Here is a 14852-nt window from a genome sequence, read left to right on the forward strand (position 1 = left end):
CCTGGAGAAAATGGGAGGAGATAGGCTCAAGGGCACATGTGGAAAAGTCGGCTTCAACAAGCAAAAGGACCATCTCTGCCAATGATTGGAGAAAGCAGGAGAGAACAGGGGTGAGGTAAAGGTAAAGAGGATGGGAGAAGGAACTCACATCATAAAGTAAGGGATGAGGTCCATTATGGGGGTGGGATATAGGAGACTTGAGGAGGGAAGAGAACGTTTGGAAGAGTTGCAGAGAGGTAAAATGGGGAAACAACTGAGGGGAATTAAGACCGCTTTGCTGCAGTGACAATCCACTGGAGTTTGGATACATGCCCAGTTGACCTAATTGTGAAACTTCCTGCTGATCTCAGAAGCGTGTGAGTTGAATGGTGTAAATAATGATGGCGTCATTAATCTAGCATCTGGGAATAGATGACCGCTTACAGGACAAAGGAGGCAGAGATTTAACTGTAAAACTGTGCTCTCCTCACGACTGGATCTTTTCTTCTCCCATCTCCAGACTGAAGACCCCAGAGAGTATCCTATGCCCATCTGATCCACAAGACTCCCAGGCAGTCCCTTGAGAACCTTCCCCCATTCCCACCAGGAGAGTTCATCCTCTCTTCCCCATTGGCCATCCAGTAAGCATCCTGGTGGGACCCACCTCTCCCCTGCCCTGCCTCTGCTTTCCTCGTGTAGGCCGTAATCTCAGCCACGGGACAGACTTCAACGTCTCATTGATGTTGAACATTAGGCACAGAACGTTGGAGTAGCTTCAGCCATACCCTGTAGATAACAAGACCATTTCAACACAAAGTAGTTTTGTGGTTAATAGACCAATCAAAACCAGCCACTTTTACACACTTGCATCCTTACCCTGTGATTCCTTCTCTTCCTTCAATAAAATGTTTTCTGAGTTTATTCTGCCAGAAGAAGGAAACTGAAAGAAGGAAATAAATGGATGAAAGAATAAAAGAAAGATGGGGCTGTATTATTTGGTTCTTTTTTCATTATCTTTCTCTGAAATTCCCCATTTGCAGCTTCCTCTTACCTGCCACTCACTCAACCCCAAAACTGTCCTCACCCCAACAAATCTCCACGCTTCCCTTTTTACCTAGAGTGACATCATGTCTCTAGCTTACAGGGGAAAAGCTGGGTTCTGTCCTTGTCAGGAAGGGTGGGGCTGGAGATCTACTCATGTTTAGCTAACTGGCCACTCCTGTAATGCTGGAGCTCGTCTAAAATTGTTTGGGAGAGACCGGGGCAGAGAGGCCTGCCCAGCTGGCTTGGACGTGGCCTCCTGGGCAAACAGAGGGGGAAGACTGGTGTTAACAAGAGGGATCTTACGCCCACCTCCCTCAGAACCCGAGCCAGCATTTCTCAAGCAGCGAGATGGGATGCAGAGATTGACAATGGAGCAGAAGCTCGGGATTGCTGCCCCAGCCCTTCCCTGGAACCCATCTTTATGATATTCCCCTAGCATCATCACCAGCCTAGGACCAACCGGCAGAAATCTGTCCACTGCTGCCTCACGGCCATCAGCAGAAAGGTGAATACCAAGTTTTCTGCCCTTTGAGAGCCTATGAACAGTGTCCAACAGAGCCAATGGGGGTCTTGATCATTGCTATTCTGAATTACTAATTGGGACAATTGTCCCTGTTGGAAGTTGACAAGGGAACCCACGTTCCTGTAGTAAAATGAAGATCCTACCTTTCAGGACTCAAACACTAGCTTTAGCCTGATTGACCTGGACTTGGAGTCAAGGAAGCTGGAAACTCCCTTATTTCTCAGCCTAACAATGATGTTCCCGCTGTCATCATAATTGGTATTCTCCCCATAATCTATCTTTCCCTCCTAGAGTACCCATTTCATCTGGTGGCCTGTTTTGCCTTTGATCATAGCTCCTCATCCCCTAAAGTTATTAATGCTATCATCCTTATTATTACTTCACTTAACCCTTCCGTTCCCCAAAGGGAGAAGGTTATTTTCTGAACTAATGTCTTCATTTCGTGTGAGGGGTGTTAGGACATATTCTACAATCTCGGCTTCTCTTTAAAGGGACGTGAGCAGTTTTATCATGGTTTAGGCCGGCCTTAATCGATAGCATCTTCCTTTGGATAATATTGTCTATTAGTCCTGGTCTTTCCATATCCTTATTCAAATCTAAATAGATCCATTCTACCAGGACCATTTTTAATGGCAAACTGTAGTTCTTTAGAAATAGCTTTTCATTTGTATAGGGATTGGGGGGAGTGGCTGTAACTTCTCCCCAGCTTGAAAAATCCAGTATAACATATGCTTTAGTTATTCCTCTACCTTCCTGCTACCACTGTCTTAACTTCATAGGCCAAGGTCTCCTTTTTACAAATCATCTCCTGACCTTTAACCCCATCTTCTTCTACCTTAACAGATTCACTATCTGTTTGGTAGATATTATCTGTTCCTCCTTTCATCTTAATAACCCAGAGTCATCTATTGGTTTGGTTTGAGGGTTTTTTTTAAGGAAGTTTTTATAAATCCGATCTAAATCTGCTTAGTTAACAGATTCTGGTTCCTAAGCTGGAAGGTTTTTCTTCTCTAAAGACATTAGAGTTAAATATGGGACATAAAAGGCCATGAGGGAGCACCATATGTATAGAATACTGGCATGGAGTCAGAAAGATTCTTCTTGGGTTCAAATCCAGACTCAGACACTTACTGGATATGTGACCCTACACAGATCACTTCACCCTACTTGTCTTAGTTTCTTCATTTGTAAAACGAACTGGAGAAAAAAAGGCAAATCATTTTGGTATCTTTTGCCAAATGGGGTCACGAAGAGTTGGATATGCCTGAAAACAAGAGCAAAACAACAATGTCCTTGTAAGCTGCTGGCAGGGGCATTTTATCTACCATCTAACAGGTCACTTGCCTTTCCTAGTACTGTACATAAGAGCTGCTTGACTTAGAGCTTCTAATTAAATCCTGGTCGGGAGGGTTCATTATCCTTCCATTTCCTCAATTTATTCTCTATTTTTCTAGTGAAAGATACACTTACTACTTCTGAATCAAGTCTACTCTTTATTTCAACTTCTTAAGTAAAAATTCTCTAACTTCAAAAGTAGATTTTTTTTGGGTTCCTGCTATGATGGCTCTGGCATCAGAAAAGTCAGAAATCCTCTTCATTTTTTAAGTAGGCTTTTATTTGCTATCCATGGTCCTTGAACCATGGATCTATCCATAGGTCCATTTCTGTCCTATTCTACCAGTAGAGCTGCTTTTTAAACCTCAACTTATTTCTACATTACCAGGGGAGATGAGTTTCATGGTATATTTTCATTGTTTTATTTTATTATTAAAATATTTGGTTAAATATTTTATTTTTATTGAGATTTTAATATTTTCTTTTTAATATATATTTTAATTTTTGTTATTTGTTTTTTTTTTCACACAAAGCCATTTTTAACATTAGATTTTTTAAAACTTTGAATTCCAAATTTTCTTCCTCTCTCCCTTTCCCCTCCTCTCCCTCATTGAAAAGGTCAATACTTTGATTTAATTTATGCATCTGTAGTCCTGAAAAAATGTATTTTCCTATTAATCATATTGTGAATGAAAAAACAGACCAAAACAAAAACATGAAAAAATAAAGTAATATGGTATGCTTTGATCTTCATTCAGACTCCATCAATTTTTTCTGTGGAGGTGAATAGCATTTTTTCATTATGAGTCCTTCAGAGTTGTCTTGGAGCTTTCTCTTGCTGACAATAGCTAAGTCATTCACAGCTGATCATTGAACAATGTTGCTGTCACTATGTACAATAATCTGATTTTGCTCACTTCACTTTGTATCAATTCATGTAAATCTTTCCAGGTTTTTCTGAGAGCATCCTGCTTTTCATTTCTTACAGCACAGTAGTATTCCCTCCCTCAAACCTCATAGAGCAACTTCTTCAATCATTCCCAATTGATGTATATCTTTTCAATTAGCAAGTTTTGGCCAACAGAAAAGCACTGCTATAAATATTTTGGTACATATATGTTCTTTTCACTTAAAAAAATCTCTTTGACATATAGACCTAGTACTAGTATTGCTAGACCAAAGGGTGCGCTTCATTTTATAGTCTTTTAGGCATAATTCCAAATTGATTTCCAAAATGATTGAATCAATTTACAACTTCAACAGTGCCTTAGTATACAAATTTTTCCCCCTCCAACATTTGTTATTTTCCTTTTTTGTCATATTGGCCAATCCAATAGGTATGAATTGGTATCTTAGATTTGTTTTAATGTGCATTTCCCTAATCAATAGTGATTTAGAGCATTTTTCATATGTCTATAAATAGCTTTGATTTCTTTTTCTGAAAACTGCCTGTTTACATAGTTTGATCATTTACTAGTAGACTTGTTTCTCTATACATTTGAGAAATTAGATGTTAAGTAGAGAAACTTGCTTTAAAATTTTTCTACCTTCAGTTTTCTGCTTTCCTTCTAATCTTGGCTTCTTTGATTTTGTTTGTGTAAAACCATTTTGATTTGATATAATCAAAATTATTCATTTTACATCCTATAATGCTCCCTCTCTCTTGTTTGTTCATAAATCTTCTTTTATCCATACATTTAACAGGTCGACTATTCCATACTTCCTTAATTTGCTTATGGCATCAACCTTAATATCCAAATTGTGGACCCATTTTGACTTTATCTTGGTATATGATAAAAAATGTTGTCAAACCGCTTTCCAGTTTTCCCAGCAGTTTTTGTCAAATGGTGAGATCTTGTCCCATAAGCTTGGATCTTTATGTTTATTAAACAGTAAATTACTACAGTCATTATTGTATACATAAATCTATTCTACTGTTGCACTATTTTATCATTTAGCCAGTAACAGATTGCTTTAATGCTTATAGTGTGGGATCTGGTATGGCTAGGCCACCTTCCTCCATTTTTTTTATTAATTCCCATGATATTCTTGAACTTTTGTTCTTTTAGATGAACTTTATTATTTTTTCTATCTCTATAAAATAATTTTTAGTAATGTGATTGGTATGGCACTGAATAAGTAAAGTAATTTAGGTAGATTTGAGATTTTTATTACTTTGTCTCAGTCTACCCATGGATAATTCATATTTTTCCAGTTGTTAAGATCTGACTTAATTTTTAAACAATTTTTAATTTTTAACAATTTTTTAATTGTTCATCTAATTACTGGGTTTGTCTCGGTTGGTGGATTCCCAAGTAACTTCATATTGTCAACAGTTATTTTAAATGAAATTTTTTTCATCTCTTCTTGCTGACTTTGTGGGTACAATATAAAAATACTGATAATTTATTTGAGTTTATTACATATATTTTGCAACTTTGCTAGAGATGTTGATTTATTCCACTAGATTTTTAAGCTCTCTAGGATTCTTCTGGCATATCATTATATCATCTGCAAAAAGTGATCATTTTCTTTCCTTATTGTCTATTCTGATTCTTTCCATTTCTTTTTCTTATTTCTATAGCATTTCTAGTACAATATTGAAAAATAGTGGTGAGAGATATCTTCATTATTATAATTTCCTCTTAATACTTGATCAATTTTTTTTGAGCTTAGTGTAAAGTTTTGTTTCCCCTCTGGACATATGTTTTACTGAATGCAGTCTCAAGATTAGAGTTATAGGCTTTATATTGAGTTAAGATAGAGACAGAGATTTTCTCTTCTGCTGGAGTTCAGCATTCAAACTCTCAGTCCTTCCTCTCTTTGGTGAAGGCAGATGATAACCAACAAAGCTCTATGAACTTATGCTACTCACCCATAAAAATGTGACTGCTAAAAGTCCTGGATCTGGGCCTGGTCAACAACTCATAATTCTAAAGGAGAAAATGGGCTCTCCTATCACTTAAGGCATGGAACGTGGCTATATCAGTCTTAGATGGTGTTCCATAGATCTAAAAGAAAAGGAAGAAAAGAAATTCCCTGCCTTTGATTATTAAGTGACTCTGCATTTGCTTACTCTGGAGAAGACAGAAATTCTGTCACTTCTATTCCCTGGTAGTGCATCTGCCAGGAAACTGTCTCAACTGGCTTACAAACTAAGAGAAGAGTCAGACTCAGTTCTCAGCCTTGTTTTTCTCTACTGCTTTTCCATCCTATTCTATTTAGGTATTTTTAATTTTTTACTTTTAATATATTTTTGTTTATTTTGTTAAATATTTGTCAAATTTATATATATATATATATATATATATATATATATATACTTTAAAATTTCAACATTCTTTTTTACAATTTTGAGTTCCAAATCCTTTTTCTCCCTCTTATTTCTTCCCAATCACCTTAAAAAGGTAAGCAATATGATCTTGATTATACATGTGAAGTCATGTAAACCATATTTCCATATTAGCCATATTTCAAAAAACCCCACAGAAACAAAACAAGAAAAATAGAGTGAAAAAGTATACTTTATTCTCTACTCAATAGTTAATCATTTCTCTCCCTGGAGATGAATATTCTTTATTATGGTTCTTTTGGAATTGTCTTGGATCATTGTCTTGATCAGAGTAGCTAAGTTTTTCACAATTGTTCATATCACAATATCGCTCTTTCTCTATATAATGTTCCTCTGATTCTGCTCACTTTGCATCATGTAAGTCTTTCCATTTTTTTCTGAAACCATTCTGCACATTTCTTATAAAACAATAATGTTCCACTACAATTGTACCTCGCAACTTTTCCAACCATTCCTGAGTTAATAGACATTCCCACAATTTCTAGTTCTTTACCACCTAAAAGAGCTGCTGTAAATATTTTTGTAAATAGGTCCTTTCCCTTTTTCTTTGATCTCTTTGAAATGCAGACCTAGTAGTGTTATTGTTGAATCAAAATGTATGAACAATGGGACAGTCTTACAATCTTATTCTCATCATTTATGGTGATGCACAATGCATGTCCCAAACCGATTTAGCATTATATATGCTAACTAGTACAGTAGAAATACTAATTAGGCTTATACTTCTCAGTGTTAACAATCAAATTTTATTCATCAGAAGCATGCAAAGTTGGCTTCTGTTATCTATTAAAGAATTCCAACACTGACCCCATTAGTTCTTCCCAGGAAGGATTTTTCATACCCAAACTCAACCACAAACTTCCCCTCCAGTCAGTCAGAGATCGGCTCTCCAAGGTGATTTCCCCACTAGTCAGGAATTCTATGTCAGTCAACCATCACCGCTCTCAGCCAAGCGTGCTTTGGAGGGGAGGATGCAGAAGAGCAAACAGCAAAATGCTTCATCACCAAATGATGGCTTAATACAAAATGAAGTCTATTATATTGAAGCAACAGATCTATTCTCAGTAAATCTCATCACCCCCCTGGTGATGAGGCTACTATCACAGGGAGTCCTTTGTTTTTTAGATCTGGGGTGAAGGTTGAGGCAGGGTTAGAATTAGGATCAGATGAAGAACCTTAGAATCATTTCTGCTAATAATTATGATAAAAGTGGGGCTTTAAAGTTGGCAAAATCCTCACAATAGCCCTAGGGAGTGTGTGCTATTATTACCAATCTCATTTCACAAATGAGGAAACTGAGGATGAGAGGGGTTTTGCCCAGGGTCATTCAGGCTCCATATGAATCACAGTATTCATATCAACACCTTTCTTTGTAGCAAAGAATTAATGTTCATTGATCGGGGAACAGCTAAACAAATTGTGAAATGTGAATGTACTGGAACGTTTTTTCGTTGTTCAGTCACTTTGTGACTCCTTTTAGGGATTTTCTTGGCTAAGATATGGGAGTGGTTTGTCATTTTCTTCACCAACTCATTTTACAGCTGAGGAAACTGAGGCAAACTGGGTTAGGTGACTTGCCCAGAATCAACAGCTAGTCAGTGTCCAAGGCCAGATTTCAACTCAGGAGGATGAGTCTTCCTGACTCCTACCCAGTGGCATTCTCTCCATTGCCTCAGCTGGAAAATTATGAAACGAAGAAACAATAAATTGAAGATCCAATTAGGGAAAACATGAGTATGAATGCAAAGAGAATTAAACAGAAACCATATACACAATGTTTACAACTGGATAAATGGAAAGAACAAGCAGAAAAAAAGCCATTCAAGTTGAATGTTGCCAAATTATAAAGACAAATTTTGGTACTTAAGGAGACCTAGGAATAGACCCCTCCTCTCATTCTGTGTGAAGTGAAGTGTTAGACAGAGTGCCAGAGTTTTTTAGGAGTTAATTAGTTTTGCTATTTTTCCCCTTTTTTCCCTCTATTCTTCATCATAAGAGATGGCCCTACAGGAAAGAATAGAGGAAAGTGGAAACCGATTAAAAAAATGTTCCTTTTTTTAAAAGAGAATTTTAGAATCCTAGAGTGGGGAGGATATCAACTTGTACAAAGTAGGAAAATGAGTTAGAAGAAAAAGACCGACAGGGTTTGGGCCAAGGCTGTGTACCTGGGTCTACCCTCTACCAGAGCATCTCTCTCTCTCTCTCTCTCTCTCTCTCACACACACACACACACACACACACACACACACACACAAACACACATATACACACATGCACTCACACACAAACATACACATACTCACATACAAACACACACACACATACACACATATACACACACTCACACACAAACACACACACACATAAACACACACACTCTCAACAAATACACAAACACACACACACAAACACAAACACACACACTCACACAAACACACACATATACACATGCACTCACACACAAACACACACTCACACAAACACACACACATACTCACACACAAACACACACACACACTCACAAACACAAACACACACACTCACACAAACACACACATATACACATGCACTCACACACAAACACACACTCACACAAAACACACACACACTCACACAAACACACACACAAACACACACACACACTCACACACAAACACACACATACACACATATACACACACTCACACACAAACACACACACACACACACACACTGACCACATGGAGGAAGAAGCTGTCTCAAAAGGCTAGGAGATTGAGAAACTCTGGGTGGGGCTGACCCTGGCTGTTTCTTGTGTCTCAGCGAGCCGCCTGACCAGTGACATGTCTCCCCTTTCCCCGGAGCCGGGACCCACCATGTTTCCTTCGCTCGTCACCTTACTGGTCTTTGGTAAGTGGGGAAGGGGTTGCGATGCTCAGAAGAGGCAGGAGAGGTACTGGAGACCCTGAGTCCAGTCCCCTTTTTCTGTCTGTGCATTTAGAGAGGGGAAGTCTGAGATCCAGAGAGAGGAACTGACATCCTAGAGATCACCAAGTAAATGGGGGCAGGGCCAGGGCATGAACCCAAGCGTCCTACTGCCCAGCCAGCCATCCCCAGGCTCTAAGGCTTCTCTCCCTTTTGTCTCTTCCAGCATTTAGCACAGCGCCTGGGGCACGTTCCCATCATTTTTTCAGTTGTGTCTGACTCTTTCTGATCCCATCTTGGGGTTTTCTTGACAAAGATACTGGACTGGTTTGCCATTTCCTTCTCCAGCTCCTTTGACAGTTGAGGAAACTGAGTCAAGGTTAAGTGACTTGCGCAGGTCACACAGCTATGCGAGGTCAGATTGAAACTCGGGTGGATGACGCCAGGTTTGGCCCCCTATCTGCTATGGCGCCACCTAGCTGCCCACCCGGCACATAGTAGGCACTTAATGCTCACTGACTGACTGCCTCCCCAAGGGTTTGGGGGAAGGATGCATGTCCGCTCTCTTGTTCGGCAGGATTATGGTTGAGCCAGCGGATCAGGGCGCAAGAAGGTGAGCGTTTTCCCTCGTACATCCTCTGCACGCAGCCCCGACTCTTATCCAGGCTTTGCCAGCCCCGGGCAGCTGGGGAGGGAGGACGTGGGCCCGGGGGGGGGGGCTCTCCGGGAGGAGAACCCAGAGGCAACAAGGCCGGAGACTCCCTGCACCTGTGGGCGCCCATCTCTTCCAGGTACGCTCCCCAGCCCCACCCTCCAGGCTGACCCAGGCCCGCTGATCCCTCTCAAGAAGCCCGTCACCCTGCGGTGTCAGGGATTTCCTGGGGCTGACATGTACCGGCTCAGGAAAGAAGGAAGCTCTCAGTACAGAGATGTGGCCACGACCAGGAGGGAGGCCGAGTTCCCCATCCCGTCCGTGGTGCCGAACACGACCGGGAGCTACTACTGCCTCTACAAAAGCCAATCCCACTGGTCACAGCCCAGCCAGCCCTTGCGGCTAGTGATGACAGGTGGGAGGGTGCCCCAACCTTCCTTTTACCCGTCGCCAGGGGGTCAGTCTTGGGTCTGGAGAGGAGAGAAGGCTCAGCGTCAGCCTCAGGAGGCCGTTCCGAGCCAGGGGGTCAGCCTGGGCTCTCCTGGGTGGGGACGTGGGGCTCCCCCAAAGCCAGGAGATTAAGGACGAGGCTCCGCATCTGCTCATGTCCCTCTTCCAGGTCAGCCCCCGGACAGGTCAGGAAGGAGCCACTTCCCCTTTAACTTGGGTCTCCCTCTCCCTCAGACTGGTATGATAAACCGTCACTCTCGGCCCTGCCCAGCCCAGAGGTGTTCTTGGGAAATAACGTTACCCTCCGCTGTCGGTCCCAGCAGTGGTTCGAAAACTACGTGCTGCACAAGGAGGGAGAGGCCGGATACACCCAGAAGGAAGGAAAATGGTATCGGGCCGACTTCCACCTCTCCGAGGTGACAGCTGCTCAGGGAGGCTCGTACAGGTGCTACAGCTTTCACCTTGACACCATCTACGAGTGGTCGGCCCCCAGTGATCCCCTGGAGCTCAGGATCAGAGGTGAGGGGGCTCCAGCCTAGGGCTTTTTATGCTCATCAGACTAAAATAGCCCTGCCCCGGGAGCCCAGAGGTCAGGCGCCTTTGGGTAAGGGAGGCCAGAGGGCTTTCTGGCTGAGGGCAGGCTGCGAGGTGGGGGTCCCAGGGAGTGATGATGGGGATCTAGCAACTAAAGAAAATAGTTGATGAAGCCTCCAAGGCCCAGCCTGAAGTAGGGAGAGGAAGAACTGAGGCGGGTGGGGAAGGAGGGGAGCAGACAGGAAAGGCAATCTCAGCCGGGCTCTCGTCTCTTCTTCCCACTCCCAGCAGCCACCGATGAGCCTCAGCTCCATGTCTCCAGCAAGCCCTTGAGTTCGGCCAACTCGACAACGAGTAAGTAGCCAGATAATCTCCCTACAGGACAGGTGTGTCTTCCCAACCCCCATCTTCCCCTCTGCCTGCTGGGAGGGTGGTCATGGGAGCTGGCCCAGATCAAGGAAGAGGAACGACCGGGAGGACGAGGAAGGTTTGTCCTCTTAACCCCCACGAGCAGCTCCTCTCCCCCACCAAGACCAGGAGGGAGGAGGGGGATCTCTGCTGGCATCACCGAGTGTGTAGGAATAGGAGGCCCCTTTCCTAAGTCACTGACAACCCTCGTCCCATCACCAGATCCTGCGGCCCAGAATTACACGGTGGGAAATCTCATCCGCCTCGGCCTGGCTGGGCTGGTCCTCATCATCCTGGGGATCCTGCTAGTGGAAGCCCGGTGCAGCCAGAGCGGGGCACTGAGAAGCGGCCCAGAAGTCGCTGCCCAAGCGGCCATCCCAGGCCAGAGAGCGAAGCAAAGTTTGGGTCCAGTGAATTTACAAGATTTGTAAAGTGCTTCTTTTTTTGGCCATCCCGAACACTGACAGACGTGCCCAAGTGTCTGGTGTTCTCATTGTTTGCCCAGATTCAATAAAGGGAGCACCGGGATCATTCTAATCAGCCCTCCTTGTCTTCTTAAAGTACCAGCTGCCCCCAGGGCTGCTGGTGATGGTGGCCGGGAGGGGAGATGAGCGCGCACTGGTGTTTGGTCAGGGAGGGTCCTGTCCCTGGCAGGAACGTCCAGATGATGCTCAAAGGCAGGACCCACTAGGACCACCAGTCCCCACCCCACCATTCCCAGCCCTAGTTCTGGAGCGCCAGTCACATGACTGGTCTGTCTGCCTCGTTCCATAGTGTCTGACTTCATAACTCCCATTACTATCCAGAGGATTATTCATCCAGAATCCAGAATCCAGAGTCAGTGTAGACCCCAGTGTAGCCACTGAGACTCTGTAGTTCTGCTACATCTAAACAGAGCAAGGGGGCCTGGCCAAGCCCTGTTGACCCTTGGATCCTCTCTCTGGGGTCCCTCCTTTGCGTTGCTCCCCCTGCCTCATATGTTGTTGAATTGGACTGACGGGCCATCTGAGAGATGCATGATGGGACAGATGGGGCAAGACCCCTGGATCCTCTCTCTGGGGTCTCTCCTTCGAGTTGGTCCCCCTGCCTCATAGATTGTTGAATTGGACTGACGGGCCATCTGAGAGATGCATGATGGGACAGATGGGGCAAGGGCAGTTCTTCTCTCATTGCTTCCTGTTAGTTTACTGCATGGCTGCTGTATGGCCGAGCCAGCACCGAGGATGGGTACAGAAGGCCTTTTGCCCTTCCCTAGAGGCAAACAAGGTAAGAGCTGTTATGGGTAGGTGAGAGCTGGGTGATGGTGTGAGCATCCCTGAAGAGGGATCGGCGAGCCCTCACAACAGGGTTCTAGTCCTCCAGAGAGAACAAATGTAATCTGTGGTAGCTAATGAAACGTCAACAAAAAGGGACAGAGAAAGAAAAGGGAAGAGACCCAGGTCAGAGCTTCGGGCAGAATCCTGTTAGTGATCTGGGGAAGGAGGCTGAGGGGTGGCAGGCAGAGAAGGAGGGGAGAACCAGGAGAGAGCAGTGTTACCCACATTGAGGGAGGAGAAACTCTTTAGGGAGAGATAGTGGTAGACAGTGTTAAAAGTCACACAGAAGACAAGAACGATGATGGCTGAGAAAGGAGCTAAGAAAGCAGAAATCAAGGGATTTCTCCAAACCCTGCAGAGAATAATTTTTGTTTCCCTGGTGGCATCTTGAAACCAGATGGTGAGGGGCTGAAAAGCGAGTGGGTGAGGCAACGGAGGGCCAGGTGTGGGAAGCTTTTTATAGCTTTTATTTTAACACATTTGCTAATTTGAGGCGACTTAGGCCATCATGACCCATCCCAGAATGGTGGGTGTGGGCTGAGGGAGCCCAGACGCTCAGCCTTCTCCATCTGACGCTCCAAACCCAGCCCTTCCCAGGCTCTAGAGCAGTGAGTCCAGATATGCTCAGCTTTCCTCTTCTTGCTGATGGATGCCGCTGAGATCTTTGTCCTTACCATACCCACTAACCGTGGCAGGAACCCAAGGTTGGGTTCCCATTATTCTTTATTCTAAAATTCCTCTCCTGATGACTTCATCAGCTTCCATGGGCCCGATGATCATCTTGACACAGACAACTGCCGCATCCCAAGATCCATAAGCCTCTTCTTTGAGTTCCAAATAGCCAAAGCCTTTTGGACATCTCAGTAGGTCCCAAATGTAAAATGGCCCCCAAAGAAGTCATCTTTCCTCATCTCCCAGACTCTTTTCTGAACTTTGTTTTGTTAAAGGGACCACCATCCTCCCAGTTCCCTCATCTCACAATCTTTGTGTCACCCTCAACTCCTCTCTCCTATTTATCCCACACAGAAAAGGTTGCTAAGTCCTGTTTTCCCATAGTTACATCTTTCTTATATATCTCCTTCTCTTTATTCCCCATCAGCGGTTCTGCTTCATTTCAACTTCATAAATATCCTATCTCCCTAAAAATAAACTCATCTACGAAATCCCAACCTTTTGATTGGAGAGTCAGAGGGCAGAGCAAGGAACTTCTCCCAAGGTTTTCCTTTATAGAAGGCTAACTTGATGTCTCATCAATGACTCTCTTTGTCATGCTCCCATGCTTGTTTCCTATGATAGACATGTAAGCAGTTTCTAGGACCTAGCTCAGTCCAGCTTAGCATCTTTCCTCTAAAGCTTTTCTGTCTTTCTTATTGCTGTGCCTGGGCTTCCACGCTTTGCTCATTCAAACGGACAAACTCTGATCCCTCTCTGACTTCCTATTCTTCCCCTATGAAGTCTCTTGCTCCCCACTTTCCTTGATAATAACTGTACCTGCAAAATGTGTCCTTGGCTCCTCCCATTCTCGGGAAAGTGCTGACAATGGGTAGCAATCCATGTTAATAACTGGTACCTCTAAAATGTTTCCTTGACTCCTCTTGTTCTTGGTAAAGTGCTTACAATGGGTAGCCATCCACTAGTGAAGAGAATGTTAATAACTGGTACCTCCAAAATGTGTCCTTGGCTCCTCCCATTCTCGGTAAGGTGCTTACAGTGAGTAGCCATCCACTAGTGAAGAGAATGTTAATAACTGGTACCTCCAAAATGTTTCCTTGGCTCCTCCCATTCTCGGTAAGGTGCTGACAATGGATAGCCATCCACCAGTGAAGAGAATGTTAACAAAGATATCAAACTTTCTGCAAAATCAGGCTTCCAGGCTATGGAAGACCATGGTTAGCCATTTGAATAGGTAGGAAGGTAATGGGAGAGCTTAGCCCCACTGCATTGGCAGGAATGTTTCCCAAGAACTTTCTTCATAGCCACTGAGAACAGATCCCTTAATGCAATGCTTTTTACCCTGAAGTGGAAACTGGATCCCTGCTCTCTTAACTCAAGATAGAATCCTCTCCTTCCAGAGAGGCTTACTCCCCTTGGCAGAGCTCCCAGTGCGGAATGACAGTGCACCTCCTTCAAGGAGGCAGACCTGAGAAAGCACATAGGATTGAGCCTGGGACACACTTTGACCAGAAGTAGTAGACAGATCTTGCTTGACCTTGACTCCTAACCTTTGCTTGCCTAGAGGCTCTGCTCTTGCCTCTTCTTTCACTATGGCAACCCTACAAAGCTTCCCAAATCCAACTTCTACCCCGTGGTCAGTCTTTTCCACAAAGATTAATGAAGGAGGAAGTCCTTAGAAGC

At 43.7% G+C, this 14852-nt stretch overlaps 1 protein-coding gene across 2 annotated transcripts; it reads left to right on the forward strand.

Annotated features, from left to right (window-relative positions):
* Nucleotides 1-1229: 1229 nt before the first annotated feature.
* Nucleotides 1230-11718, forward strand: LOC127556502 (platelet glycoprotein VI-like). 2 transcript variants are annotated; one of them, XM_051989697.1, is made up of 7 exons: nucleotides 1230-1528; nucleotides 9036-9122; nucleotides 9715-9750; nucleotides 9929-10204; nucleotides 10474-10758; nucleotides 11065-11127; nucleotides 11404-11718. In XM_051989697.1, the coding sequence occupies exons 2-7, from the start codon at nucleotides 9056-9058 to the stop codon at nucleotides 11610-11612; spliced, it is 936 nt and encodes a 311-aa protein (XP_051845657.1). In that variant the 5' UTR covers nucleotides 1230-1528; nucleotides 9036-9055; the 3' UTR covers nucleotides 11613-11718. The 2 variants fall into 2 exon arrangements, with proteins under 2 accessions (XP_051845657.1, XP_051845656.1); XM_051989696.1 differs by having other exon boundaries at nucleotides 1234-1528; nucleotides 11062-11127.
* Nucleotides 11719-14852: the final 3134 nt, after the last annotated feature.

Source organism: Antechinus flavipes, chromosome 3, assembly GCF_016432865.1.
Source record: "Antechinus flavipes isolate AdamAnt ecotype Samford, QLD, Australia chromosome 3, AdamAnt_v2, whole genome shotgun sequence".
Taxonomy (NCBI): domain Eukaryota; kingdom Metazoa; phylum Chordata; class Mammalia; order Dasyuromorphia; family Dasyuridae; genus Antechinus; species Antechinus flavipes.